The 26839-nt window shown below is 42.0% G+C and overlaps 1 protein-coding gene across 5 annotated transcripts in view; it reads left to right on the top strand.

Moving 5' to 3' along the window:
- TRAPPC11 (trafficking protein particle complex subunit 11) overlaps window positions 1-26839 on the top strand; it is a 55423-nt gene that overhangs the window by 18929 nt on the left and 9655 nt on the right. The window contains exons 12-28 of one of the 5 annotated variants that reach the window (XM_061583835.1): window positions 517-596; window positions 672-750; window positions 832-886; window positions 4070-4215; window positions 5323-5384; window positions 5474-5606; window positions 7328-7458; window positions 8036-8191; window positions 10839-10907; window positions 11028-11068; window positions 14260-14408; window positions 21533-21654; window positions 22139-22258; window positions 23435-23500; window positions 23587-23743; window positions 24346-24457; window positions 25929-26020. In XM_061583835.1, coding sequence (XP_061439819.1) covers window positions 517-596; window positions 672-750; window positions 832-886; window positions 4070-4215; window positions 5323-5384; window positions 5474-5606; window positions 7328-7458; window positions 8036-8191; window positions 10839-10907; window positions 11028-11068; window positions 14260-14408; window positions 21533-21654; window positions 22139-22258; window positions 23435-23500; window positions 23587-23743; window positions 24346-24457; window positions 25929-26020 — 1770 coding nt within the window. Of the gene's footprint in view, window positions 1-516; window positions 597-671; window positions 751-831; window positions 887-4069; window positions 4216-5322; window positions 5385-5473; window positions 5607-7327; window positions 7459-8035; window positions 8192-10838; window positions 10908-11027; window positions 11216-14259; window positions 14409-21532; window positions 21655-22138; window positions 22259-23434; window positions 23501-23586; window positions 23744-24345; window positions 24458-25928; window positions 26021-26839 lie in introns of all 5 variants that reach the window. The other 4 variants (XM_061583832.1, XM_061583833.1, XM_061583836.1 and 1 more) reach the window with 4 other exon arrangements.

Genomic DNA, 26839 nt, shown 5'->3' with positions numbered 1-26839 from the left:
AGAGCACATGCAGAGATATGGATTGTGATGACTGTGAATTAAACCTGTGGTTTTAAATGTTCTATTCAAAGAGGATTAGAGTGGGTTACCCTCCCAATGTGTGATATGAGACTTGTGTAATTATTCATAGTCTCTATAATAGCAAAAAATAAATAAGTGCTGCTTTTTAAAAATCATTCCTTTTATAGGCTGTTGCCAAGAAACAACGGATTGTGAGGTTTTGACTTTGTTGCTAAGCGCAGTAGTTTTCCCTGTAGGGCCTGACTTTGAGCATAGCACTTAAATATACTTCGGCTATTAGTATGTCTAATTATTTGAGCATATCTTTTAGAGCTTTCTGCTTAAAAGAACAAAGAATACACCTGAGTTCTAAAACATACTTTCTCCTAAGAGACAGAGTAGTGTTTAGAATCTGAGCGTTTGTGAACTGGAACTAGGCTTATAAAAAAGGTGTGTATGGTTCAAATAGGAGTTGGGCAAAATTCATTAGAATGGATTTTTCATTGTCATATGCAGGTTTTGATCTTAATGATCCTGAAAAAGAGAAAGTGGGAATTTTGGCACTGCAACTGAAAGAAAAGAAGGTTCTTCACTCTGTAAGTCAGATTTCAACAGTATTTGTAGTTTGTTAGTGGAAGTATAAATATAACTATGACAATACTTTCTATTAGGAGCTAATAATCACCTTGCTGAGTAATGCAGTTGCCCAATTCAAGAAATACAAATGCCCAAGAATGAAAAGTCACTTGAGTAAGTACAATATGTCTAATGAATATTTAATAAAACATTTTTTTGTGTTCAGTGCTGGAAATAATTTAATGTTCTTTGCAGTGGTTCAGATGGGTGAAGAATATTACTATACTAAAGATTACACCAAAGCTTTGAAGTAAGTATGCTTTCATAAATGCTATACCACACGATAATAGATTTAAAAAAATTGTTTAGTAACTAAATGAGAATTTGGAAACTTTTTTCAACAATGTATTAAAAAAGGGAGTTTTCTGAGTTTTTTTTTAAATTTAAACTTTATTGGTACAAAGTAACATCTGGATGGCCATGGATTCCCAATCCCTGCTGTAAAAGCATTCCCTTTCTGGAGTGGGAACTGTGCATATCTTGACACCTATTTTATGGCTCCCCTTATTAAGGACCCATGACTGCTTGCTTGTATGTGAATAGCAATAAGGTGCTGGCTGGCTAAAAAAACTGTTGCTCAGATGTGTTAGGAAATCAAGGGACTGGATCACGATTGGACCCCTCCTGTCTCCCCCAAACAAATAAATGACATTGTCCAAGCTAGAAGTGCAGACCATCTGTTTATTGGGTGAACATATGATCATCTTATTGCTGCACACTGCACACTTTGGATCAGAATCAGAGTTGCAATAATCAATATACTAAAGCATCTTACGTTGTGCACACCTGATTATGAACAAATCTGACTTAATTTATTTTACTACTTTTTTTGTTTTAGACGTATGATAATATCCTGGTTTATTGTACTGAGCAAAAATGGTGTATAAGTATTGCTAGTAAATGACTGGCTAGGAGAAGTTGTTGTTTTTATTCATTTATATCCCACATTTTCCCCAGAACTGGGACTCAAGGAGGCTTACAAAAATTAAAACAAATGCAGTCAAAAACATATCAATAAAACATACTCAAGTTATAATTAAAATGTAATTAAACTGTAAAATTAAAACCATTTAAAACATAGCGATTAAAAAATAACACAAAATATAAATCAGTAAAAACAGCACCCTATTTAATAGACCTTGCAGTCAGTTCCCAAAAGCCTGTCAGAACAGATAAGCCTTCACCTGCCAATGAAAGGACAACAAGGAGGGAGCCAGTCTAACCTCACTGTGAAGGGAGTTCCGGAGTCTGGGGGCAGCCACCAAGAAGACTCTTTTCTGTGTTCCCACCAAATGTGCCTGTGAGGGTGGTGGGACCAAGAGAAGGGCCTCGCTAAGTGATGTCAGACAGGCTCATATGGGAAGATATGGTTCTTCAGATAGCCTAGACTGAGCCGTACAGGGCTTTATAGGTCATAACCAGCACTTTGAATTGTGCTCAGAAACAGATCAGTAGCCAGTGGAGCTGATGTATCAAGGGAATTGTGTGCTCCCTGTAAACCCCCAAATTGGGGATAATGTCAGTTCCCCTGTAAAGTAGGCATATTTAAGACAAACAAATTCCAATGACAATAAACTAGTAAGTGTTTCACTATGGATAATATGGTGAACCTTTTCCTTAAGCCTATAATAATAAAAGTGAGCCATTTCATTTAATATATAAAAACGTTGTTTGGGTCTGGGTGTTGCTGAAAACTCTTCTGTGTACTTGAGCCATGGAAGTAATTTCTCTAAGCATTTGTCTGAACTTTGAGGGCCAGACAGTCTTCTGATTTATTACAATAAATGTTGTAGGAAGTTCCTTAGCTTCTGATGACTGGCAATTGTTACTCAAGGTGCCTAAACTAGTTAAGTAATCAGGAGTTTGTAAACACAAGTGTTTAAAAATATATATATTTAATAAAATATAAATGCTGATTTTTTTAGTATGGTGCTTTTTCCTGTGTCATGTACAATCCATTTTGAAAGTTGTATATTTATCATAAATTGTACTGGAACAGTTTGTCCTGGCTTAGCTCAAGCGATGGCAAATACTGTGGCTTTAGTTCAACGTATTCACAATCCAGTATGTACAAATGGCTAATAAATTCTATATTTTTGTAAGTGTCTCTGGAAAAAAAACTAGTTTGAAATTTTAAAGGAATATGAAACTTTGAGTTTCTAAAAATATATTAACATAATTACAAAAAATTGTTAACCATAATGACAGTACTGCCTAAATTGGCTAGTTTCATAGGTGTAACTCTTTTCCAAGTGACTATCCCAAGGAAGCATATGCTCCTGGAAAGTTGTATTACATTACATTCATAGAGAGGGAGAGAGAGAAATAATACCACACAGCTCTTTGGGAATGCTAAAATTGGTATGTCAGTTTTTCCTCCCTTCAGTAGTGTGTATGCTACTGAGGTTGCAAATATTTTAGTAAAAATATTTTCTAAGTAAAGCATTGAATTTGTTTTAAAATGTAACATTTATTCCATTTTAAGGGTGAAATCCTAGGCTGGATATGCCCTGGAGGGTTTTAGAATTTGCCAACAGCCCTCCTATGCCAGTGTCTCTCAGGAATATATCAGTAGAATGGCCCACTGATATATCCCTACTGCTAGTAAACTCTGCTTGAGGCAATAAAATAGGGCAGTGATGGGGGAGAAGCAGACTGATCCCAAGTTCTACACCTTCACAGATACCACTCCTAGATCTTGTGTCACCATAATGTTTGTTTATGGATTGATGTAGGGTGATGTCATCATAGCATTTTCCCTGTTGACACAAATTGATTTACTTTCCTGTGCAGGGCTCGCATGGGGATGTAATTGGTGTATTCCAGCAATTTTGCCATTCTGTGTTCAACTTAATATTTCATTATGGATCCCAACACATAAGTGGTTCAAAGTCTGTGTTGGGATCCATAATGGTTGTCAGTTTCTGACAGCTTCTGGCAGCTTCCTGCCTGAGCCATAGTGGTTCAGAGCAGGTGGCTCAGGCAGCGGAAGGCACTGTAGTTCCGTTGTTTATGGGTTGACGTAGGGTGATGTCTTCATGGCATTTTCCCTGTTGACACAAATGGATTTACTTCCCTATGCAGGACTCGCATAGGGATGTCATTGATGTGTTCCAACAATGTTGCCATTCTGTGTTCAACTTAATGTTTCAGTTCAACTGATTTTGGCTATTAGAAAAACCTTTGAGATTAATATAGCATGTAAAATTAACCCAAGCTATTACTTGAGTTTTGTTTATTAAACAGAAGTCAAACATGCTAAATCAGATCCCTGTTGACTTAGGGCACGGAAATGTTTCAGATTATTTTTTCCAGAAACCCCACATCACAGAGCTTAATTTGTCAGATGTCTTTTTATTTGATTACAGTCTTTGTTTTGTAAGAGTTGTCAAGTCCATTTGCTTATTTAAATTCTCTTTTAATCTTCTTCCAGGCTTCTTGATTATGTTTTGTGTGACTATCGTAGTGAAGGATGGTGGACCCTTCTTACTTCTATACTGGCCACAGCTCTTAAATGTTCCTATCTCATGGCACAAATAAAAGATTACCTTACATACTCAATAGAGCTGCTGGGCAGGGGTGAGGAAGTGAATTTTCAAAAACTATTTTGGCCTGCAGACAGTCCTGCCAAAAAGGGTTGATGTATCTTCAAGGGACCACTTTTTAAAATACTTCCAGAATTATATTTGTAGCCTCACTTCATATATCTGATTGACAGACTCAGACCAAGGAGGCATGTGTTCAAATCCCAATTACACCATGAACTTCCTTGATTTACCTTGGGTCATACACTAACTCTCAGTCGAATATATATCACAAATACAATGTGGGAGGTGGGAATGTATTTTACGCTGAGCTCTTTGTAGAACAATTTGGATAGAAATGCAGTAAATATGCTGAGCCCCATTTGGAAGTTTTTCTACAATCATGAAGGTGTTTTCTTTATGGCAACTGTATCAGAGGGCGTGGGAGGAGTGTACAAGCCCAAGGTGCATTACAGCTCCTTTCTTGAATCATAAGCCCTACTTTATCATTATGACTGAATGCAGCCACTAGTTAAACTCTCAGTCCTCCATTTGATTTTGCCATGCCTTTGCTTCACCAATTTCTGCCCAATATTTCTATCTTGATTACAATACTGAAATATAAGCATATTCATTCTTCTGTTGGAGGTGGTATCCTTTTAAAAAAAAATAGTCCCACAGAATAATTTGAAACTTTTCTTTTTTAGGGTATCATACGTCAGTATAACCTAATTCTTACAAACACCAAATGAGGCAATAAGCCTGTGTTTTGATGTTACCATGCAGACTGCAAACATGAGCTCGTGTGATTGAATGCTCCTCCATACAAATCAGTTCCTTGCATTTAGAAAGCTGGTCTATAAGGAGAAGGGCTTTAACCTAGCCTTTTTCTTAATGTTGGTTTTCAATGTGTGAGAATTTTTTTTATGTGGTGGAATATTCATTTATGAGCACCCCAGCTGCTATGGTTAAGACTTCAGTTTTGCCATCTCATCAGCTGCTTGTGAGAACTGGACCTACGTTTTGAGTGAGAAAATGGCTGGGGAATATGGAGCATCTGCAGATATTTTAGCATAGTGTCAGGCAATGATTCTGCATTATAAATTGAAGATGGTTAGTACAGTATTCCTTTTTTCTAATTTGTTTTTATCCTTTTCGTTAGCATCTACTTTGAAAGAGGATCACAAATCTCGAATAGAAAAGAATTTGATCAAAGTTCTCTTGGTTAGTAGATAGAATCTAACTTCTCTGAAACAGTTTCCAAAAACGTAAACATTTTACATGTAGAACTGATATTCTTGTTTTGAATTCAGAATGAGAATCCAGATCCAGAACCTGAATGTGATCCTGCTTCTGTGAAAGCTGCCCAGAAGTTGTGGGCTGATAGAGTTTCTCTGGCAGGAAGTAATATCTTTACAATAGAAGTGCAAGACTTTGTTCCATTTGGTATGTATCAAAGCTATTTATAACCAAAAAGTAACGCTTGAACATCTGAAGAAAAAATAAACATTCATTTGTATATTACATTTCTGAAAGCTATATTTCTGCTAGTATGCGAACTTTACCAGATGTAGTAGGGGCTTAATACAATTCTGAAGAAATCTGTTTACATGAAAAAGTGAAGTGTGCACTGTTGTCTCCCCCCAGCACACACTGCCTTGAGCAGGTAGAGCCATGTTTTTCTTATTCACACCCACAGTATAGCAATGCTGTTATAGGGGCTTTGTCCTATTCCCCTCAGCCCTTGCAATCAATTCCCAGGCAACAGGAAAGCTTCAATCCCCCTATGCATACTTTATACCCTTTAAAGAACACCGCTATGGGCTGATATCCTATAACCTGATACTGTTTCTTTCTCTTTGGTAAATTCCACTGTCACCATAAGTTACTGTTTCAACCTTTGTTTACCCTTTGCCATCGTATGTGTTCTTTGTGATAGCTAGCCAAGAACCAGGCATGTGTTTTAATCCAAACATATGTATTGAATAGAAGTTATACATGTAAACAAGAATTCTTTAAATTCAGGTTCTCAAAGTGTTTAGTTATTAATGTTCCTTAGTTCCTTGTAAGTTACACTCACTAGGTTTTCCTCAAATACTATTAAGTAAACCCTGCCTCTATACCCTCTACTAATCTCCCTTCCAAAACCTACCCTCTCCTCCCAAGATCTAGCCCTATCTAACTTCTCAACTGCCATACCCACTGATAACCCCCTCATTCTCTCATCCAATCAACACACAGCATAAAGTGTGTGTGTGTGGAGTTATATGCCACATGGCATTACCACATGGAATGGCATCAGATCTTTTTTTAAAAATCTCACACTTTAAAGGTGCCTAGCACAAAACATCCTGCACCTTTTAGTTTGAAAAACTGCATCCCATCATAAGGGATTATTTAATCTAATCCTGTCAAAAAAATAAGTTATGGACATTGGTTAATTTTTTCAATGCAATTTTCCCATCAAGGGAAGTTAGCCAGGGCTTCGGGAAATAAGGTTACATAAGCCTCCACCTCAGATATGAGGTGAAACATGATATCCAACCAAGCTGAGGCGAACATCTTTTCTGTAGACAACCCTAATATATAATAGAAATATTCTGATATCTTGTTGGTGTTGGATTAAAGGTAATTGAGCTATGCAGTGTTTGTTTTTTCTAATGTTCAAAAATATGTTCTGTGGATGTTTCTGAAAATGGTACAAGACATCTACTTCTTTGCAATGCAGTTCAATGATCCATTAAATAAGATTGTGGAGGAAAATATTTGGAGAGGGAAAAACAATTTCAAAGAGGCAACAGAACAGTCAAATTTGTATAGCAGTTGGAAATCCTAGGTGTTGTGGGGGGGGGAACAGCTGTGTGTACTGACAGTACTTCATGTGGGGAAAAACTTAAAAATGTAATTGAATTAGAAAGTTGCCTAGATCCTTCAGAAGTAAGAGTTGTTGTATTAGAAAATTAGAAGAAGCTCTTACTGCATATCTAAACAGGCTCCTTGGATTGTGGCTACAGAATCACAGTTCAAGTGTTCCATGTCTTTAGCCACAACAAGATAGAAAAGAAGACTCTGCTTAACTGAAAAGCTCATCTATCATTGGCCTTTTATGAAATATGGGAATCATATTTAATACTGTTTTTCTGTTTTCTTTTTGCTCTAAACTTCAGTGCAGTGCAAAGCCAAGTTTCTTGCTCCAAGTTTTCATGTTGATACACCAGTTCAGTTTGACATATATTTGAAAGCTGATTGTCCGCATCCTATCCGGTTTTCTAAGCTGTGTATCAGCTTCAATAATCAGGTAATTTAAAACTTGTGTTACCTCTTGAGGAAGATTAATCTCTTGTTGATGGGGGTAAATGAGATTGTCACAGTCTGTTGACTATTTTAATGCTACAAATGCTTTTCAGTGAATGGCGTACCTGAAATACGTATCTTGACTCTTCAACGGTACTTTACATACTGGTTTGGGGTGATGTGTGCATGTTGCAGCAGGCTTCATAAAAAAGCCATTCCTTCCTGTGTAAGAGAAGGGAGAAAGCTTTTAAGAGGTGTGTCATGTCACCACCCTGCCAACACTCTTGAGTTCATCAAGACTTACACTCTAGTAAGCATGATTGCAGCCTAAATGGATTAAATGACAAATCTTTTCTTGGAAGCTTATTGCGCATCTTCTGTCTCTTCAAAACACTATTCTTAAAGCGTTTATAGTTCCTTTTTAACATATACATTTATCTATGATTATTTTCTTTTATTCTGATATAGGTGCAGAGTATGTATAACTTTAAATTAGCTGACACAAAAAAAAAATAGGGCAGGATTTCACAGTAATCCCAGTGAATCAGATTTTGCTGCATTATCCTACTTCTTGGCTGTAGGAATACAACCAATGTTGTGTGGTGGAAGAAGCGTATCAAAAGAGTGACATCATGGAGCCATCCACCCAGGGGACATTGTGTCTTATCCCTGGCAAGACAAAGAAGTTCACTTTCAAGTTTGTGGCAAAAACAGAAGATGTGGGAAAGAAGATTGAGGTAAGCCCTTAACTAGGATTCAAAACAGTACCATAAAAAGCTCAATGACAGGTTGATTACGGTTCAGGAATGTCTTAACACTAACATACTGATTCATACTCCATACAGTGCATACTGATGCACTGGAGTGCATACCGCAGATCAGAAAAGGTACTGCCAGGGCCAAGAAGATGCCAGCATGGTTAACAAGCAAAGTCAAGGAAGCTCTTAGAGGCAAAAAGTCTTCCTTCAGAAAATGGAAGTCTTGTCCGAATGAAGAAAATAAAAAAGAACACAAACTCTGGCAAAAGAAATGCAAGAAGACAATAAGGGATGCTAAAAAAGAATTTGAGGAGCACATTGCTAAGAACATAAAAACCAACAACAAAAAATTCTATAAATACATTCAAAGCAGGAGACCATCTAGGGAGGCGATTGGACCCTTGGATGATAAGGGAGTCAAAGGTGTACTAAAGAACGATAAGGAGATTGCAGAGAAGCTAAATGAATTCTTTGCATCTGTCTTCACAGTGGAAGATATAGGGCAGATCCCTGAACCTGAACTAACATTTGCAGGAAGGGATTCTGAGGAACTGAGACAAATAGTGGTAACGAGAGAGGAAGTTCTAGGCTTAATGGACAATATAAAAACTGACAAATCACCGGGCCCGGATGGCATCCACCCGAGAGTTCTCAAAGAACTCAAATGTGAAATTGCTGATCTGCTAACTAAAATATGTAACTTGTCCCTCGGGTCCTCCTCCGTGCCTGAGGACTGGAAAGTGGCAAATGTAACACCAATCTTCAAAAAGGGATCCAGAGGGGATCCCGGAAATTACAAGCCAGTTAGCTTAACTTCTGTCCCTGGGAAACTGGTAGAAAGTATTATTAAAGCTGGATTAACTAAGCACATAGAAGAACAAGCCTTGCTGAAGCAGAGCCAGCATGGCTTCTGCAAGGGAAAGTCCTGTCTCAGTAACCTATTAGAATTCTTTGAGAGTGTCAACAAGCATATAGATAGAGGTGATCCAGTGGACATAGTGTACTTAGACTTTCAAAAAGCGTTTGACAAGGTACCTCACCAAAGACTTCTGAGGAAGCTTAGCAGTCATGGAATAAGAGGAGAGGTCCTCTTGTGGATAAGGAATTGGTTAAGAAGCAGAAAGCAGAGAGTAGGAATAAACGGACAGTTCTCCCAATGGAGGGCTGTAGAAAGTGGAGTCCCTCAAGGATCGGTATTGGGACCTGTACTTTTCAACTTGTTCATTAATGACCTAGAATTAGGAGTGAGCAGTGAAGTGGCCAAGTTTGCCGACGACACTAAATTGTTCAGGGTTGTTAAAACAAAAAGGGATTGTGAAGAGCTCCAAAAAGATCTCTCCAAACTGAGTGAATGGGCGGAAAAATGGCAAATGCAATTCAATATAAACAAGTGTAAAATTATGCATATTGGAGCAAAAAATCTTAATTTCACATATACGCTCATGGGGTCTGAACTGGCGGTGACTGACCAGGAGAGAGACCTCGGGGTTGTAGTGGACAGCACGATGAAAATGTCGACCCAGTGTGCGGCAGCTGTGAAAAAGGCAAATTCCATGCTAGGGATAATTAGGAAAGGTATTGAAAATAAAACAGCTGATATCATAATGCCGTTGTATAAATCTATGGTGCGGCCGCATTTGGAATACTGTGTACAGTTCTGGTCGCCTCATCTCAAAAAGGATATTATAGAGTTGGAAAAGGTTCAGAAGAGGGCAACCAGAATGATCAAGGGGATGGAGCGACTCCCTTACGAGGAAAGGTTGCAGCATTTGGGGCTTTTTAGTTTAGAGAAAAGGCGGGTCAGAGGAGACATGATAGAAGTGTATAAAATTATGCATGGCATTGAGAAAGTGGATAGAGAAAACTTCTTCTCCCTCTCTCATAATACTAGAACTCGTGGACATTCAAAGAAGCTGAATGTTGGAAGATTCAGGACAGACAAAAGGAAGTACTTCTTTACTCAGCGCATAGTTAAACTATGGAATTTGCTCCCACAAGATGCAGTAATGGCCACCAGCTTGGATGGCTTTAAAAGAAGATTAGACAAATTCTTGGAGGACAGGGCTATCAATGGCTACTAGCCGTGATGGCTGTGCTGTGCCACCCTAGTCAGAGGCAGCATGCTTCTGAAAACCAGTTGCCGGAAGCCTCAGGAGGGGAGAGTGTTCTTGCACTCGGGTCCTGCTTGCGGGCTTCCCCCAGGCACCTGGTTGGCCACTGTGAGAACAGGATGCTGGACTAGATGGGCCACTGGCCTGATCCAGCAGGCTCTTCTTATGTTCTTAATGGAATGCTGTTTCAACAAAATGAATATAGGATTGGGTGACATGAGTAGAACATTGTGAGTTGTGTTGCAGCACTGCAGCAAATGTGGCGGTGCAAAGCCTTGAATTACTCAGAGGGGGGAGATTGCAGGGTTGGTACTGAGGAGACATGGCAGAGTTCTAGGTATCTTCTAGAAAAGCTAGCAGTCCTGGGGTTGCTGTCCTCTGCACATCTGGATTGCAGTGGGATAAGTCTTACTGAACTGACTTCTGAATAAACTTTCTGCAAGAATGGCATGTTTTGAAAATAGGTCCACATGTACTAGGAAAAATCTGAAACAGATGAATTTTTATTTCCAAAGGAACAGACTGATTCTACACAGACACTTCAAAATTTTGATGTACTTCAGCAGAAATTCATGGAGAAGGAGGTGGTAGTGGTGGCTCAGTTTTGAATCAGTACAAACCTGGTAGAACATTGTATGTGTCCTGGCATAAATTAAATGGACTGGGGTGGGGGGAAATCTCAATGATTCTTGTCTGTCTTTCAGATCACATCAGTGGATTTAATTCTGGGTGGTGAAAATGGCAGGTGTGTGATTTTGAAGTGGCATGGAGGAGGGGGAGATGCTGCTGCTTCTCAAGAAGCATTGCTGGCAGCTCGTTCCTTCAAAAGGCGACCTAAACTTCCAGATAATGAGGTTCATTGGGATAGTATTACAGTTCAGGCAAGCACCATGTAAGTATAAATCGGCATGCACAGTGGCAGATGTTGAGCTGATATACAAAATGGTCAGGTGTCTTTTTTTCACTCCCTAACACAAAAGCTCTAGTTCAGGGGTCCCTGACCTTTTGGATCAGAGGGCACATCTTAAATTTTGAGGGAGTGCTTAGAACACCAGTCACAAAATGGCTGCCATAAAGGTGTGGCATAACACAAAATTAGAGTGGTCATGCTGAAGCTTTTCTCATAATTGTATTTCTATACTATAAAAGGCTTGACCTGTTGATTTTCTGCCTACCAGACAGCTATTAAAGGCACAAGAACCATTTTCCCTCAATGCCAACCCTAAACCAAAGCCTAAGCTGCCATCCTGTACCTACTTACCTGGAAGTAAACTCCATTAAATACAAAGAGGCTTACTTCTGAATAGACATGTATAAGTTAATTCTTAATGATTCCCTGATCTTTAGCTCCTGCAAAGCAGGGCCTCTTTGCAAAGTGTTCACATTTGCCTTTTTGGTGGAGAAGGTTTCTTTAACTTTCACCCACACTGATTGTGTGTTAGGATTTGCAGAAAATAATTTCTAGACGCTAAAGTCAGGATCATTCAGACCGTGGTATTCACAATCTCTATGTATGGATGTGAAAATTAGACAGTGAAAAAAGTGAATAAGAGAAAAATCAACTCATTTGAAATGTGTTGGAGGAGAGCTTTGCGCATACCATGGACTGCAAAAAAGATAAATAATTGGGTGTTAGAACAAAGTAAACCAGAACCGTCTCTAGAAGCTAAAATGGTGAAACTGAGGTTACCATACTTTGGACACATAATAAGAAGACATGATTCACTAGAAAAGACAATACTGTTGGGAAAACCAGAAGGGAGTAGAAGGATTGATTGCATAAAGGAAGCCACAGACCTGAACTTAGAAGATCTGAACAGGGTGGTTTATGACAGATGCTCTTGGAGGTCACTGATTCATAGGGTCACCATAAGTTGTAATCGACTTGAAGGCACATATCAACAACAAACGTGATCTTTGGTAAACCCAGCACAGGAAAGATGCATCCTGGTTGCTAGGGAAAAAGGAAGGGATTCCAAGGACCGGGGAGAGGAGGGGGAGACAGAAGCAGGAAAAGTCGACTAAAAGGGAGGGCAAAAGAGCAGCTCCTTAGTACCCCAGGGATTCCTGTTGGCTGGTGTCCAAACAACTCACTTATTCATTACACCTATGACTTCAATTCATTGGCTAATAACTCTGACAGATGGGAACAGCCAGGCTGGCTCATTTCTCAAAAATTCCTTAAAAGGATACCTGCACATTTTCTTTCTAGGGGGTCTAGAGACTTACTTGTTGGTTTGTTTTTTAAAAATGAAAGCTCAAGATTCTGGCTGCTTGCTGGGGACACCACTGAAGGCCTTCATGGGTGCCATGGCACCTGGTGGCAACAGGTTGGCAACCCCTGCTTTAGTTACTGTGATATATGCAACCAATGTTTTTTCACTTTTGCAGTTTTTAAAAAAAAGTATGAAAGCTATTTCTCTGTTAGGCTTGAAAGATCAAACAGGCTTTGGTGCTTAATCTTTTTTCTGTTTATAAAATACCAAAGTAAGGCAAGAACAACATGCCAAATGGTATTTGGGATTCCAGCCTAATTTTCATAGAATTTAAATCATTGCCTACATAAAGACTTGCAGTTCCTGTGTGTGTGTTAAAAAAAGTTCAGAAGGGTAGTTGTGTTAGTCTCTCACAAAGCCATCTGTTGTTTTTTGCTGCATGAGACTAACACATGTATTGTATTACAAGCTTTCGTGGGCTACAGTCCATTTCATTAGATGCATGAACTGCTAGCCTGAGTTTTGGATGTATGCGTCTACTGATGCATGTAGCTCTTCACTGTAGCCTTTGACAGCTAAGCGATACTTTTAGGACCCAACCTATTTTCCTGATGTAAATTGCTGTAACTGATTTTAATATTGTGCTGTTCAAACTCACTGTAGACCTTATGATGAAGTACTGGTAAGAAATGAAATAGATAATCTATGCACACATAGACAGACACACAGAGTGTGTGTGTAAATAGTTTGTGTACTTTTCTTCATTTCACTTTATTCTAACCAGACAGGGACAATTAACAACTTGGCCATTCAGAAAAATGTGTGCATGTTAGGGGCCACTGTGCACATTCACCAGGCCTCATGGAGAATGTGCACATAATCTGTCCATGAAGAGGGAATTGTGCTAATTTCCCAGCCAATATATATAATCTCCAACAGGTATTGGAGAATGTGCATATATCCACACCTGGTAAATGTGCACAATAGCCAGTTGTTATGCATATTAACTGCTCAACTTGCATTACCCCAACACATGTGTGCATACGCTCACACCTGCAACTCAGAATACCACTTCATGTATCTGAAGTAGGCTTACTACGTGAAAGCTTATGCCCTGATAAATTTCTTAGTCCTTAAGATGTTACGAGACCTTTTTTTAAAAAAGCAGTTCTTCATTTCATGTTGCATCTCAACTAATTCTGGTTTCATTTCCCCCAAACCTTTCCAAATTACAGTTTTATTCAGGTATCTAATTATCACGCTTATTGGTGGTTCTTATATCTGGGATATCACACTGAGTTTACAAATAGTTGAGGAAAAAGGGGAAAAAAACAATTCTGGTATTCAAGAGAGCTATTGGGAGAGTGGTGGAATTCTGATTTAGGTTCATATCCCTGCTCTGCCACAAACTTGCTGGAGGGTCAGTCACTCCTTTAAAGCCTCCCTTCCCATTTGTAAAAAGGGAATAGTGGCAATGAAAATATTATTGAGAAGCACTTGATTGTGTGTTGTGCTGCACAGTTAACAGTAGTGTACCTAGCATTAATGCACATCAGTGACATTATAAAGGTATGTCGGGAGGAGATTTGAAAGACGTGAATAAAACTCAACTGTTTGCCTTACATAGAATGCTGCTTTTGTGGCAGAAGGGGATAAAACCAGGATGTAAGAATGTTTAGATATAGCAGGCAGTTGATCTTTTTCTTGTTTTTAATTAAAGGATCATTTCTAGAGTGCCAAACATTTCTGTGCAGCTAAGTCATGAACCCCCTGCCCTGACGAATGAAATGTATTGCTTGACTGTGACAATTCAGTCACATGAGAAGACAGTTGCCAAAGATGTAAAGCTCACAGCAGGCTTAAAACCAGGTATTCATTATGTGATGTGGTACTTGCTCATAGTTCCTATAGAGAGTGATAGACTCATATTGGAAAGGATTAAAACACTCCCTTCTCCTGAACTATTCTAATATATGACCAATAAACAACTAAACAATTGGAAATGATGGTTGAAGACAAAGAAAACAGGTCCTTTTCAGTAAGCTAACTTCAAAACATAACTTAAGCAGCTGGTTTGTTTCAACAAACCATCATTAATCTTAACCACAGATTAGGAATCGGATGTAATGCTAAACGCTTCCATTCTCCTTGGAGCCGTAATAGAGGGGAGGGGGGATGCACAAGCCCAAGGGTCATGGGTCATCTCTATAACACTAAGTTGTGGTTTAGTATTGTGTGTGAACTGAGCCAATGTGGTTCTGAAGAACTTAACATTGTATGAATTCAGTTTCAATATGAGCCAACACGCTGCATGCATCTTAACTGCATTTTGGTAATGCAAGCAACTTGAAATCTATCCTAATTGTTATCTTGGGTGACATAACAAATATAACATTTTCCCCAGGTAGCATGCCATCACGTGGGTAGTCATAGTGCCATCTAGTGTCCAAAGGCAAGAATGTACTGGAGTCAAGGTCTGTGGTGAGTGAGCCCCTCCCACTCCAATTTCATTCTTGCCTTGGTCCGAGGCTGTTCATCTCTCCGTAGCGTAAGGCTTAGAGTAGGAATTAATGCGTCCAGTGTGTGTGTTTGTATTCTGTGTGTGTGGGAGAGTGTGGTGGGCTTCCGCTGGCCCCCAACCCGCTGGGGCCCCTTTCCCCCTGAGGTATCACCCCTTCCCTCTATTTCCTCTTGGTGGGGTGGTTGTTGGTTCCCCCCTGTTTTCTTCTTGTTCCCTTTTTTTAATTTTTGGGACTGCGTGGTGCGCCTCTTGCTCCTGCCTTCAGTGGCAGCGTCTCTACCCCCCCCCACTCTTCAGGTGGGAAGAGCCCAGTGCTATCGTGCCTGGCTCTACCACCTTTGTTCCCAGTCCCGCAGTGCTACCACAGCTACCAGCCGCCCCTCTCCTTCCCCGCCGCTACTGCGATGTCCGTTTTTCATGGCCCATTTTTTTGGCACCACCTCAGCCTCCGGCACCAGCACACAGCTTCCTCTGCCCTGCTGGCTGCGGCCATGGCTCGTTACTGCAGCCGCTCGGTGCCTCCGCTGCCAGCCGCTCCTCAGCCGTTCAGCTTCTGAGGTGTGGCTCCCCCTCGCTGCTAGGCACTGCTCGCCCTGCTCCAACTCCCACCTTTTGGCCGTTATTCTCTACAGTGGCTTGCAGAGGAGGCCTGCTGTTGCCGCCTCCCCTTGGCCATTAGCTTCTCAGGGGCTTGCAGGCAGCTGCGCTAGCTGCGGCACCCGTCTGGCACACACACACCCGGTAGCTTGAGTGCACTCGGGTAGCAGCAAGCTCTGCAACCGCCATTTTGGTTTTGGATTCTTTCTATTTTAAATTTTCCACCATTTTTGAATTTCCCACCCTTTTTTATTCCTCTTTTTTCTCCTTTGTTCCTTGCTGGCTGCCTCCATTGTTTGATTGAGGAGTGGATAGTGGTTCTTCCTTTCCCATTTGATTAAATTAACAGGGATCATTTCTTGAGAATTTACTTCAACATCAGGGCAAAGAGGCTGTTGAATTTACAGTACTGAGCAATAGTACTACACCCCCCCCGGTGGGTGTGTACTACAACTTCTCTCCCTGCTATAGTGCACAGGAGCAGTACTGCACCTCCCCCCAGTGGGCATGTACTGAGATGTATTTCCTCAGCTAGTGCACAGGACCAGTACCGCACCCCCCTCCACCTGTGGGTGTGTACTGAGATCCATTGTCTCATATAGTGCACAGGAGCAGTATTGTGCTTCTCCCTCTGTGGAGGCGCATCTAAGCTGTCCTCAGGTTGCATCTTGACTGCTGCATCTAGCCAGCACGTGCACACTTTCTCCTATCCGTATTACCATTTGTGACAGTCCCTGTACCCCTGCCTCGCTGCATGTTTATAATGGCATATCAGCGACCCGAGACAGACCTGCAGACAGATGCTAAGCATTGCAAGCCTCAGTCACATCACAAGGCTTTAAAGTGCAAGCACTCCAAGCTCCACTCCAACGCCATTACCAAAGCTAAACACCTCTCTACCCATAGTGCTTCCAAGCGAGCTCAATATGTTTCCGTTCCTAATTTGGAGGATCCTGGTCAGCAGGCATTGTCAGCTCTTTTTCACTCACCTGCTGGTTCTTCAGGTGACAAGTTCAAGGGGTTCTCGAGCCAACCGAGTTTGGACTTCTCATCTCAGTCGATGGCGACGACATCTCACCATCAATCAGTACATCAGCACCTGACCCAACAAGAGCAGTCTCTACCCTCAGATCCTCAGGCAGCTGTACCTGATCCTCTCCTAGGCCTGCAACTGACCCCCGAGTTTCTTTCCCAGTTGAAGGATGCACTGGAGTTCTTCTCCCAAGTACAGTTAGCTTCGCAGCAGCAAGTCCCTCTGTGGCAGCCCAGCACAATGGGTCATCATGTTCGCCATGATGCTGTACCACCTTCTCCAGATCCTTTTGATGTCGCCAGAGGCAGACTTGGAGGTGATGATGCCGGATTGGAGGACCCTTCATCTTTTCCTCAGGCTGAAGATGATGAGTGGAGTGAAGATTCAGAATTGGAGGAGGACTCATCCTATCGTCTTTTTGATTCAGCTGACTACCTCTTGCTGTGCCGTAGAGTATTGGATATGCTGGGACTCAAATCTTTGCCAACCCAATCTCTTGTCCCTCCCGTGAAGGGGGCCAGGGTCCTCAAATATCCCAGATCGGCAGACCACTTTATTCCGGTTCCAGATCCCATCGACAAGCTGGCCAAAGAGGAATGGGCTCAGCCGCTGTGTCCACATTTTTTTTTCAGCCCTGGCCAAAAGACATTACGCTTTAGCTCCTGAGTTCATGAATCACCTGAACGTCCCAGGAGTAGACCAGCCAATCTCTAACTTGGTGTCCAGGTCTCTCCTCCCGAAAGAAGGAGACTCCCAGCTTAAGGACCCATCAGAACGGCGGCTAGACTTCACCCTGCGAAAGAAACACAAAGCCACCGCCTGTTCCATTTGAGCGTCTGTAGCAGCCTCCATCTTTTCAAGAGCCTCGATGATGTGGCTGGACGAGCTCTTGGAAGATCCGGATCTGGCCAAACTCAGAAGGGGTCTGGTCAAGCTGCACAAAGCGGCGGCATTTGTAGCTGACGCTACTTTGGATGCGTCGCAACAAGGAGCACGGGCACTGGTTGCAGAAGTAGTAGCTCAACGAACTCTCTGGCTTCGTCACTGGAATGCAGATACCACAGCCAGGGTCAATTTATCTACAGCCCCATACTATGGGGTGTTGCTATTTGGCGAAGAAGCCCTTAAAGCAGTCTTGGTAGATCCTAAAGACAACCGGAAGCCTGCTCTAGCCATGGCCAAAAAAGATGACCACAGGCCATTTTGAAGGTTTGCTCCATACTGATCTTTTCAGTGCTTTTGAGAAGTGTGGTCTGGGGGGGCGAGGCTGCGACTCCCGTTTCACAGACTTCCGCGCTTCCAAGGGAACCTGGCACAAACAGTGGTTCCAGGGCAAGGCTCAGTACCAGGGACAACAAGGCCCTTCCACTTCATCATACGGACGGGGATCTCGTCAGCGTAGGCAATTCTGACGCCATCCCTATTGGAGGCAGGCTACTGCACTATGCAGGGCTCTGGCTGGGGCTAACTCAAGTTTCTTGGATCAGAGATCTTTTCTCTCAGCATAGAGTTTTGGCAATCCCCCCCGGACAGATTCCTTCCCTCCCCCATGACCCAGGAATGGCAGAGGGTCATGCAGGAAGCAATACGACATCTCCTCAGCATAGCGGCAGTAGAACCAGTCCCACCAGCAGAGAGATCACAGGGTGTTTACTCCGTCCTGTTTGCAGTTCCCAAGTGAGATCTGTCATGGAGAGCGGTGTGGGACCTCAAGTTCATCAACTGCTTTGTGATGTATCGACCGTTCAGAATGGACTCCCTAGCTTCAATTACACAAATTCTACAGCAGGGATACTTTTTGGCTTCTATCGACCTAAAGGAAGCATGCCTCCACATACCAATCTGCCCTGCCCACAGACAGTTCCTGAGGTTTGCCTTTGGCCACCATCATTTTCAATACATGGCTGTGCCCTTGAGGCTTGTGTTGGGACCAGGGGTATTCACCAAAGTGATGGTCCCCATGGTAGCTCACCTCCATCTTCAGGGGGTCCATATTTACCCCTACTTGGACGATCTATTGCTTTGGGCGAACTCTAAAGACCACGCACGCGACCAGGTTCACCACACCATTGAGGTTCTGAGGTCGCACAGTTGGCTAGTCAACATCGACAAGAGTCAGCTACAACCAACTCAGCGTCTACAGCATCTGGGAGCAATACTAGACACAGTACAGGCCACGGTCTTCCTATCACTGGAACGCATTGCAACCATCAGAGATATGGCAAGGCTTCTGCTACGCTGTTCAAAGGCGGATGTGATGTTTCTGGCAAGGGTGCTGGGAATGTTCGTGTTCACCATTCACATCGTCCCATGGGCACGGCACCATACTCGATCTCTCCAGTGAGCCTTACTACCTTTCCAGGCGGACATTTCCAATTCCAACCATTGCGACATTCGCCTGGATTCACGCCTTCATACCTCTTTCCGATGGTGGACAAGATCTTGAAACCTCAGCAGGGGATCCCCATTCCGAGAACCGGACAGAATTGTAATTACAACAGACACCAGCCTAACCGGCTGGGAGCCCCACTGCAACTCCTGCTTTGTCCAGGGTCGGTGGTCCAGACTGGAACAACATCAGAGTATCAACTGGCTGGAATTACGTGCGGCCCCTCTGGCTCTCCAACACTTCCAGCCAATCTTCCAGTTGGAACACATACTGATCCGGACAGACAACACCTGCGTAAAATCACATCTGAACAGACAAAGGGGAATCAGGTCACATACTCTTTAGGCAGAAGCGTCCCGGATCTTCAACTGGGCCGAAAGTCATCTGATGTCTCTCAGGGCAGAACATTTCAGTGGGACTCTGAACATGATAGCCGACTGGCTCAGCAGGCAGCAGGTGATTCTGGGAGAGTGGAAACTTCACCCAGTGATGTTTGACCTCCTCCAGAGCCAGTTTGGCAACTTCTCAGTGGACCTCTTTGCCTCGAGTCCCAATTGCCAGCTGTCCTGGTACTTCTTGCAATACCTGGAGCAGACCACGAAGTCGGTAGATGTACTGGCGACACCTTGGTTGGAGGATCTCCTGTACGCATTCCCTCCAATTCCTTTACTGGGCAGGACACTGAGAAAGCTGAAACGCGAAAGGGCACAACTGGTTCTGCTGGCCCCGTACTGCCCTCGCCGCCCGTGGTTCTCAGACCTGATCGCGTTGTCAGTAACAGACTGTTGGAGACTTGCCAGTCAGGCCAGATCTACTGTCTTGGGCCGATCTGGCATCCGGATCCTGAATTGCTGAGTCTGACAGCTTGGCATTTGAACGGCAGCAACTGATTAACTCAGGTCTATCTCAGGGGGTTGTCGATACAGTTATGGCATCTAGAAGGCCATCGACGAATTGCATTTACCAGAATACATGTCTCGCCTTCTCCAAGTGGTGTGCAGGGCAAGGCTGCCGACCTTCTCAAGCTACTGTACAAGAAGTTCTGCAGTTTCTTTATAGAGGCCTGAAAATGGGACTCAAAGCTAACACCTTGCGTTGTCACGCCTCTTTGATCTCATCAATCCTGTCCGCCTCCCCCTCTGACGTTTCTATGGTTCGCACCCACTCATCAGACATTTTCTGAAGGGAGCTGCCCTCCTCTGACCAGCGGTATGTCGTCATTTTCCTTCCTGGAGTCTACCTAAGGTCCTGCAAGCCCCTCAGCGCCCTCCTTTTGAACCACTTGGGTCAGTGCCCCTGCAACTCTTCAAGGTCCTGTTCCTGGTGGCAGTCACCTCAGCGAAAAGAGTCTCTGAACTGGGAGCATTGTCATCGGCTCGTCATCTCTGCATCTTCCACAAGGACTCAGTCGTGTTGCGTCCAGATCCATCCTTTCGTCCCAAGGTCAGCTCAACTTTCCATTGTAACCAGGACATTGTTCGTCCTTCCTTTTGTCCTAAACCCGCTCATCCACTAGAGAAAGTCTGGCACTCGCTAGATGTCCGAAGGGCCCTCAAGATACAGCTCTCTTGAACCCAGGACATAAGATTGAGGGAGTCATTATTTGTATCCTTTCATCCAAGGACTCTGGAGAAAAAGGTCTCTAAATCTACCCTCTCTTGTTGGTTGCACGCCGGCATTGCTCTGGTGTATCAGTCACTAAAGTTGCCAGTCCCTAGTAAAATAACGGCGCATTCCATCAGGTCAACTACCACTATGGCCGCTTTTGCAACCAACGCACCTCTTGCAGACATCTGTAGAGCAGCGGTATGATCTATTCCAGACTCCTTTATCAAACATGATAAGATAGACCTCTATGCATCTGCCAAGGCCTCCTTTGGGAGGCGAGTTCTGCAACAGGTTCTTTCTCATGAGTAAGCATTGAGAAAGCAGTGGGTGGTCCCTCCCTTCTAGGGCTGCTTTGGTACATCCCACGTGATGGCATGCTACCTGGGGAAAATGGGCCATTGGCCTCACCTGAAGGGTGGTTTTCCCAGGTATCATGCCATCATGGTCCTCCCGTTTGGAGAATTTCTGAATGTGGATGTTACCTACTACAGTATATTGTTCAAGTTTATCATTTAAGTAATAGAGTTAAGTCACGATCTCCATGATCGTTAGGAATATTTGTGCTACTGGGCCAGTTTTGTATTTTCCTTGCTGGCAGGCCTGTTGGCTGTTGCTTTTTCTCAAGATGTCTCACTCCAGACTCGTCACAAATGAAACTGTAGTGGGAGGGGCTTTCTCACCACAGAACTTGACTCCAGTACATTCTTGCCTTCAGACGCTAGATGGCGCTATGACTACCCACGTGATGCCATGATACCTGGATAAAACCACCCTTAAGGTGAGGCCAATGGCCCAATCTGCTTGAAAAAACAGATTCCCTCTCTCTCCCCCCCCCTTTATTCCAGGCCAAGATGCAAACCTGACTCAGAAAACTCATGTGACTCTAAATGGAACTGAAATGTGTGATGATTCCTATCCTGCCTTACTTCCTGATATTCCTGTAGGAGATTTGCAACCAGGTGAAAAGGTAAAAATGCCCTTTGCCTTATCAGCATAGCAAGTATGAAAGTTCAGTGATGGAATTAAGTTACTTATGCTTACCTTGGAGATATGGGTCTCAATCCAAAGAAGATTGATTACACTTAAATTCCTTTTAATTTCTATAGGACTTAACGATGAATATATTTCTTTGGATCAGGGCCAGAATGCATGTGTGGCACTAAGGAGGGAATATTGCAGAATTCATAATTTGCCCTAGAATTATATTTGTACGTAGTACAAACTGCAACCACTCCTTTTTCCAGTAACGTGAGAAGCAACCCAGGAAGACAAAGGGTTACTCATGGCTTCATTTGCACAGAGAGTTCAGGAAGTCCTACAAATTATGTGGATGTGATGAAGCTTTAAAAGAGGATTTCTGAGTGTTGTACTTAAAGGCCTTATTTTGTCTAATTAGTATATCTCTCTCCGCCCTACCCTCCCTACCCCCTGCCCTTCTGCTTGTTTTAAAGCTGGAAAAAACTCTGTATATTCAGTGTGGAACAGATGGTGCACGGATGTTTCTCGTGTATGTTTCCTACCTAGTGAGTGCGACCATTGAGGGAAAAGAGATTATCTGCAAATGTCACAGGGTATGTTTGGACTAGCTGACAATTGTTTTTCAAATTCCCAAAGTGTACCTTAGTGAGCATCACTACTTAAAGTCTAGGCTTTCCTAAGTGTGTAGGTTGCATATATAAGTTCTATTGAAATCCATTAATAATTATCCCTTAAAGTGTGGTTGTAGTGGTTGTCTTGCATACAGTACTGCTCTAGTAATGTGTGAATGAGTGAGACAAGGCTGGTGTGCTTACCACCCTCTCCAGTGTTGTCTATGAACTTTGTTACAAGCAGACAAATACTTGTTCCTCATAGTCATTTAGATGAATCCTTAAGCTAGCACATTTCACTTTTAGCTCAGTGAAATCCCCCCCCATGTATATACACACTTAACTAGGGTGAAGGAAGGATTTGGTTTATGGCAGGAGCTTGCATTTTTTAGGGTGATTAGACTGACACTTTGAGAGCATTTGACATTTCAAAATTATACATAATAGTTTCAAGAAATGTAGTTTCATAGTTTCAAGAAACATAATATATTTATAATATTGTATGAAAAATGGGGTAGATATTGCATAATGTGATCAACCAGAGATGCATATTAAGAGAAACCTTTCTTCATTATCCATTTGGTAAGCATGGCTATCACAGTGATAAATGTAGTCATTCCTGTAAAGAGATGCTCAGAGAAATTGTTGGTGTCCCATACTATAACTGAAAGAAGACAAATTTAAGAGGTGACAGGAAATAGTTAGGGTAGTGATCACCCAGATTCCAGACATGTGATAGTCCCTTTCAACTCATTAGGATGTTTATATCCACATGGTGCTAGTCTGCTGAACCTGTGATCAACCAAACTGAATGTACCCCCAAGTGTGTATTGTAGCTTGTCAGGTGCCCTCTGTTGTTGCGGTTTGGCAGGCAACAAAAACAGGAAGTGTACTGAGCCCCTAGTTGGCTGCCATGCATGAGTTCAGCTTATGAGTCATGAATGGTGGAGACCTGACCATAATGTTTTGAGACTGAGGTGTTAAATGATTCTCATGCTGAAGGCAATGTGTGTATGAGTTATCACCTGGCTGACAGGTCAGTATTGGGCAAGAGAAGTAGCTGTGCCAGAGGAATCTTAAAACTTTTGTTACTTATCTGATTTTGGTCTCTCAAATCAGAACTGGAGGATGATTTAGTTTTTTCTTTTTTTAATGCAGGATGAAACAGTTACTATAGAGACAGTATTTCCATTTGATGTAGCTGTTAAGTTTGTCTCAAATAAGGTATGTGATAGAGATCTGATTGAAAACGTTGCCTGGACAGAAATATAAGCAATAAAATAATTACCCTTTGTTTCTCTTCCTGGCAGTTTGAGCATTTAGAAAAAGTATTTACAGACATACCGTTTTTACTGATGACAGACATCCTAAGTGCTTCTCCTTGGGCCCTCACTATTGTAACCAGCCAGTTGCAGCTTTCTCCTTCTATGTTACCTGTGGACCAGCTAGAATCTTATGTGGAGAATGGTGAGAAGCTATCTGTATATTTTTAAGCAACCTTCTGGGATGTCATTTGGGATTAAATTTGTGGATTGTTACTGCTTTATACCATGCAAAAGTGTTTTTTTTTAATGATTTAAATTTATTTTGCATAGAGTTGATGTAGCTTAACCTTTCTTTAAAAGAAAAAAACACATGGAGATTAATTCAGTTTCCTTGCAGTTTATTCTCCCTGCATTTGCTTCACTACCATAAACATTTTGACACACTTGCTACACAGTGAATGTCTCCACTTCTGCAATAAGGTAACTTTGTATTTTTCTCTGACATGATTAAGGCCCACCAAATCCTGCTTGATGACTCTGGAGATAACTTATAATCTATCTTTTGTGATGAAATGACTGCTATTCAGTTGATTCTTCTGCCTTTATATGAGTTTGTCCCTTTGCTTTTTTCTGGGGAACAGGAAAAAGCGAAGCAAGACTCTGTACTATGCATATTCCGGTGTTCTCTAGAGTATTCATATAGTTATTATATTTACTACGCTTGTGTGCATGTGCCTAATATAGAATGCGGATGTATAAGTTTGTACCTGAGCAACTTTAGACTGAACTTGACTTTTCTGATAGTTGTTTTACAGCTAGGTGAGAGTGCTAGTGAATGTTTTTGCCTTCGTTGTCCACCAGTTACTACTGGCCAAGGTGGAGTGGCTATTGGATGTTATGTAATTTCCTGGAAAAGGTAAATGTTCCCATATGCCTTTTCAAATACCCCATAGGCTAGCTAGTGTTGTATATCTCTTCCTTACTGATGAATACAGTCACATCAAAGTTTAAGACTTCCTGCATACCATTTGGGCAAAACAGAAAGAAGGCTTGGCTGTGTGATCTTGTATCTTTTCGCGAGATCCAATAGTAGTACTTTAAAACAGGTGGGAATGAAAAGAAACTGTGGAAAAACATTCACACAGATAACCCAAGCAGGGGGCTGCCATCTTCCTGAAGAACCCATACAAAGTTCCTCCATTCCCGTACAGAGTTTACCATACAAAGCTTGTGAGCAGAATGTTCAGGCAAGGCGGATCAGTATTTCTAACTATTCAAGGCATACTCTCAATGGAGGAGCTTGTTCCTTCATCAGCACTCCTTAGGGAAACCAATAAACCACTCAGAGAACTAGTTCCTTAGCAGAATGCAGTAGGAATAACTTTCACAATATCCTGCTGAAAAGCAGAGTTGACAGTGAATGTTGCCCAAGGCAGAATTTTGTCTGAAGTTTCAAGTTCACATTGTGGACTTCACTTTGCAATTTTTCTGGGGTGGGAGCTTGGAAGGCTCATAATCTAGCTCTGCCTTGAGGCGTCTCAAAGGCTTTAGCTTGCATGTCATGAATTGGGCTCTTCCCATTGCCTGACCTGCATACTCATGCGTGTGAGCTGATCACATCATGTAGACCAAAGCCTGCACAGATATTCTGAAGGCTTATGTGCCATATCCATGCCCATAATACCATGTGGCCATGAATGCTTCTAGTTCTATAGGCATGGATCTGACTGTCCCATTAACTTTTAAGCATGGTGAGCAGGCCATCATCCAAGCTGTTCAGACTAAAACCTTTAGAGCCTCCAGCTGGCTGGGGTGGGTGTAGAGGCCAGTGGTAGTTCTGGAGCCCATTAAGTCTGTCGGTTTAGGCAGAATCCAGATAATGTTCTGTGGAGAAACTGACATTTGGAGGCATAGATCTTTCTGCAGAATTCTCTTTCATGTTTCAGCCATCCCTAAATTTGTGTTCGTTCTTTTATACACAAAATTCATATCTATAATGAACACCTTTGAAACATCTGTAACAAAACAAAAGAATCTGAATTGAATAGAAAGAGCTGTTAGAAATATTAAAGATGAAACACAAGACATTTAAGTTTCTGTACTCTTCTAACCAACTGCCCCTACTATATTTTTGTGTTCATGATCTTATAAGCTTTATCATTCTTCACAGTATTTCTCTTGACATTCTATAAAGTCCTGAATTCTGCAAATCTGTTTTTGTTACCAGTGTGCCTTTCTGTCCCTCATATTTCACCTCTAAAATATTGATTTGCTTGTGACTAATTCCTTTTATCTTTTAAACTGTGAAAATTAAATAGTCATTTACTGCTGATCTTTTTGTTGTAAACCTAGTGTTAAATATTTATGTATTTGTGGGTTTTTTAAAGGAGCTCAGCTGTGAAGAGCATACCTGCTGTTAACACTGTGATCACACTCCCCCATGTTATTGCAGAAAGTATCCCACTTCATGTTAATGCAGGTAATATAAATTTATGCAAAAAGTCATACTTGTCCTCACACGCCCCCCAAATTTTACTGAAGTGTAAAATTAGATTCTGGGATGTCACAAAAATGTCGCTTATTAACACAGTTTGTGAAGAAAATAATCTCTGTTATATTTTTAAAGACTGGGTTGGGTCCAGACTTAGTCATACTTAAGAGTAGGCCCGCTGAAATTAATGGAATTAAGTTGGTGATAAATCTTGTTGGTTTCAGTAGGTTTTCTAAGTCTGGATTCAACCCCTTTGTACTCTCATAGTTCATTCCAGGTGAAAGGCAAAAAAATCAGCTGGCAGTATCCCTTTTTGTGGTTTACACCCTTATTTAATAGATGCAAATTCCCTCTGTAGTCTGTGTTCCTGTTGTAATAAAACTTTCATGAGACCTCTTAAACATCACTTCCTCCCACAGAAACATACAAAAGTTTTAAAAGAACTTACCTAGTGAACTTTTATTTATTACATTTTTGATCCTATCTTTAAAATGGTAAAGAGTAGCTCTCTTAGGTTAGGCTGAGAAATAGTAAGTGGCCCAAGTCACCCAGAAGCTTCATGGCCCAGCAAAGATTTGAACCAAAGATCTCCAGTCTGTCACACTAATCGCCAACTACACTGGTTCTCTCAAGTGATCTCTGTTCTCCCATGCATGTACTATGTTCTCAGGTGGGGCTTGAGCTCCACCTTGGGGTCGAAGGCAAAATAGCACTCTTCTGTTTCTCTTGAATCCTCTAGCTTTTCCTTAGGCTCAGGAAGCCAGTTCTATTTTGCCTTCACAATTTGTGGTTGGATGCTTCGCACTC

The sequence above is a fragment of the Rhineura floridana genome, chromosome 9, assembly GCF_030035675.1.
Source record: "Rhineura floridana isolate rRhiFlo1 chromosome 9, rRhiFlo1.hap2, whole genome shotgun sequence".
NCBI classification, from domain to species: domain Eukaryota; kingdom Metazoa; phylum Chordata; class Lepidosauria; order Squamata; family Rhineuridae; genus Rhineura; species Rhineura floridana.
This window is presented reverse-complemented; position numbering and strand designations above follow the sequence as displayed.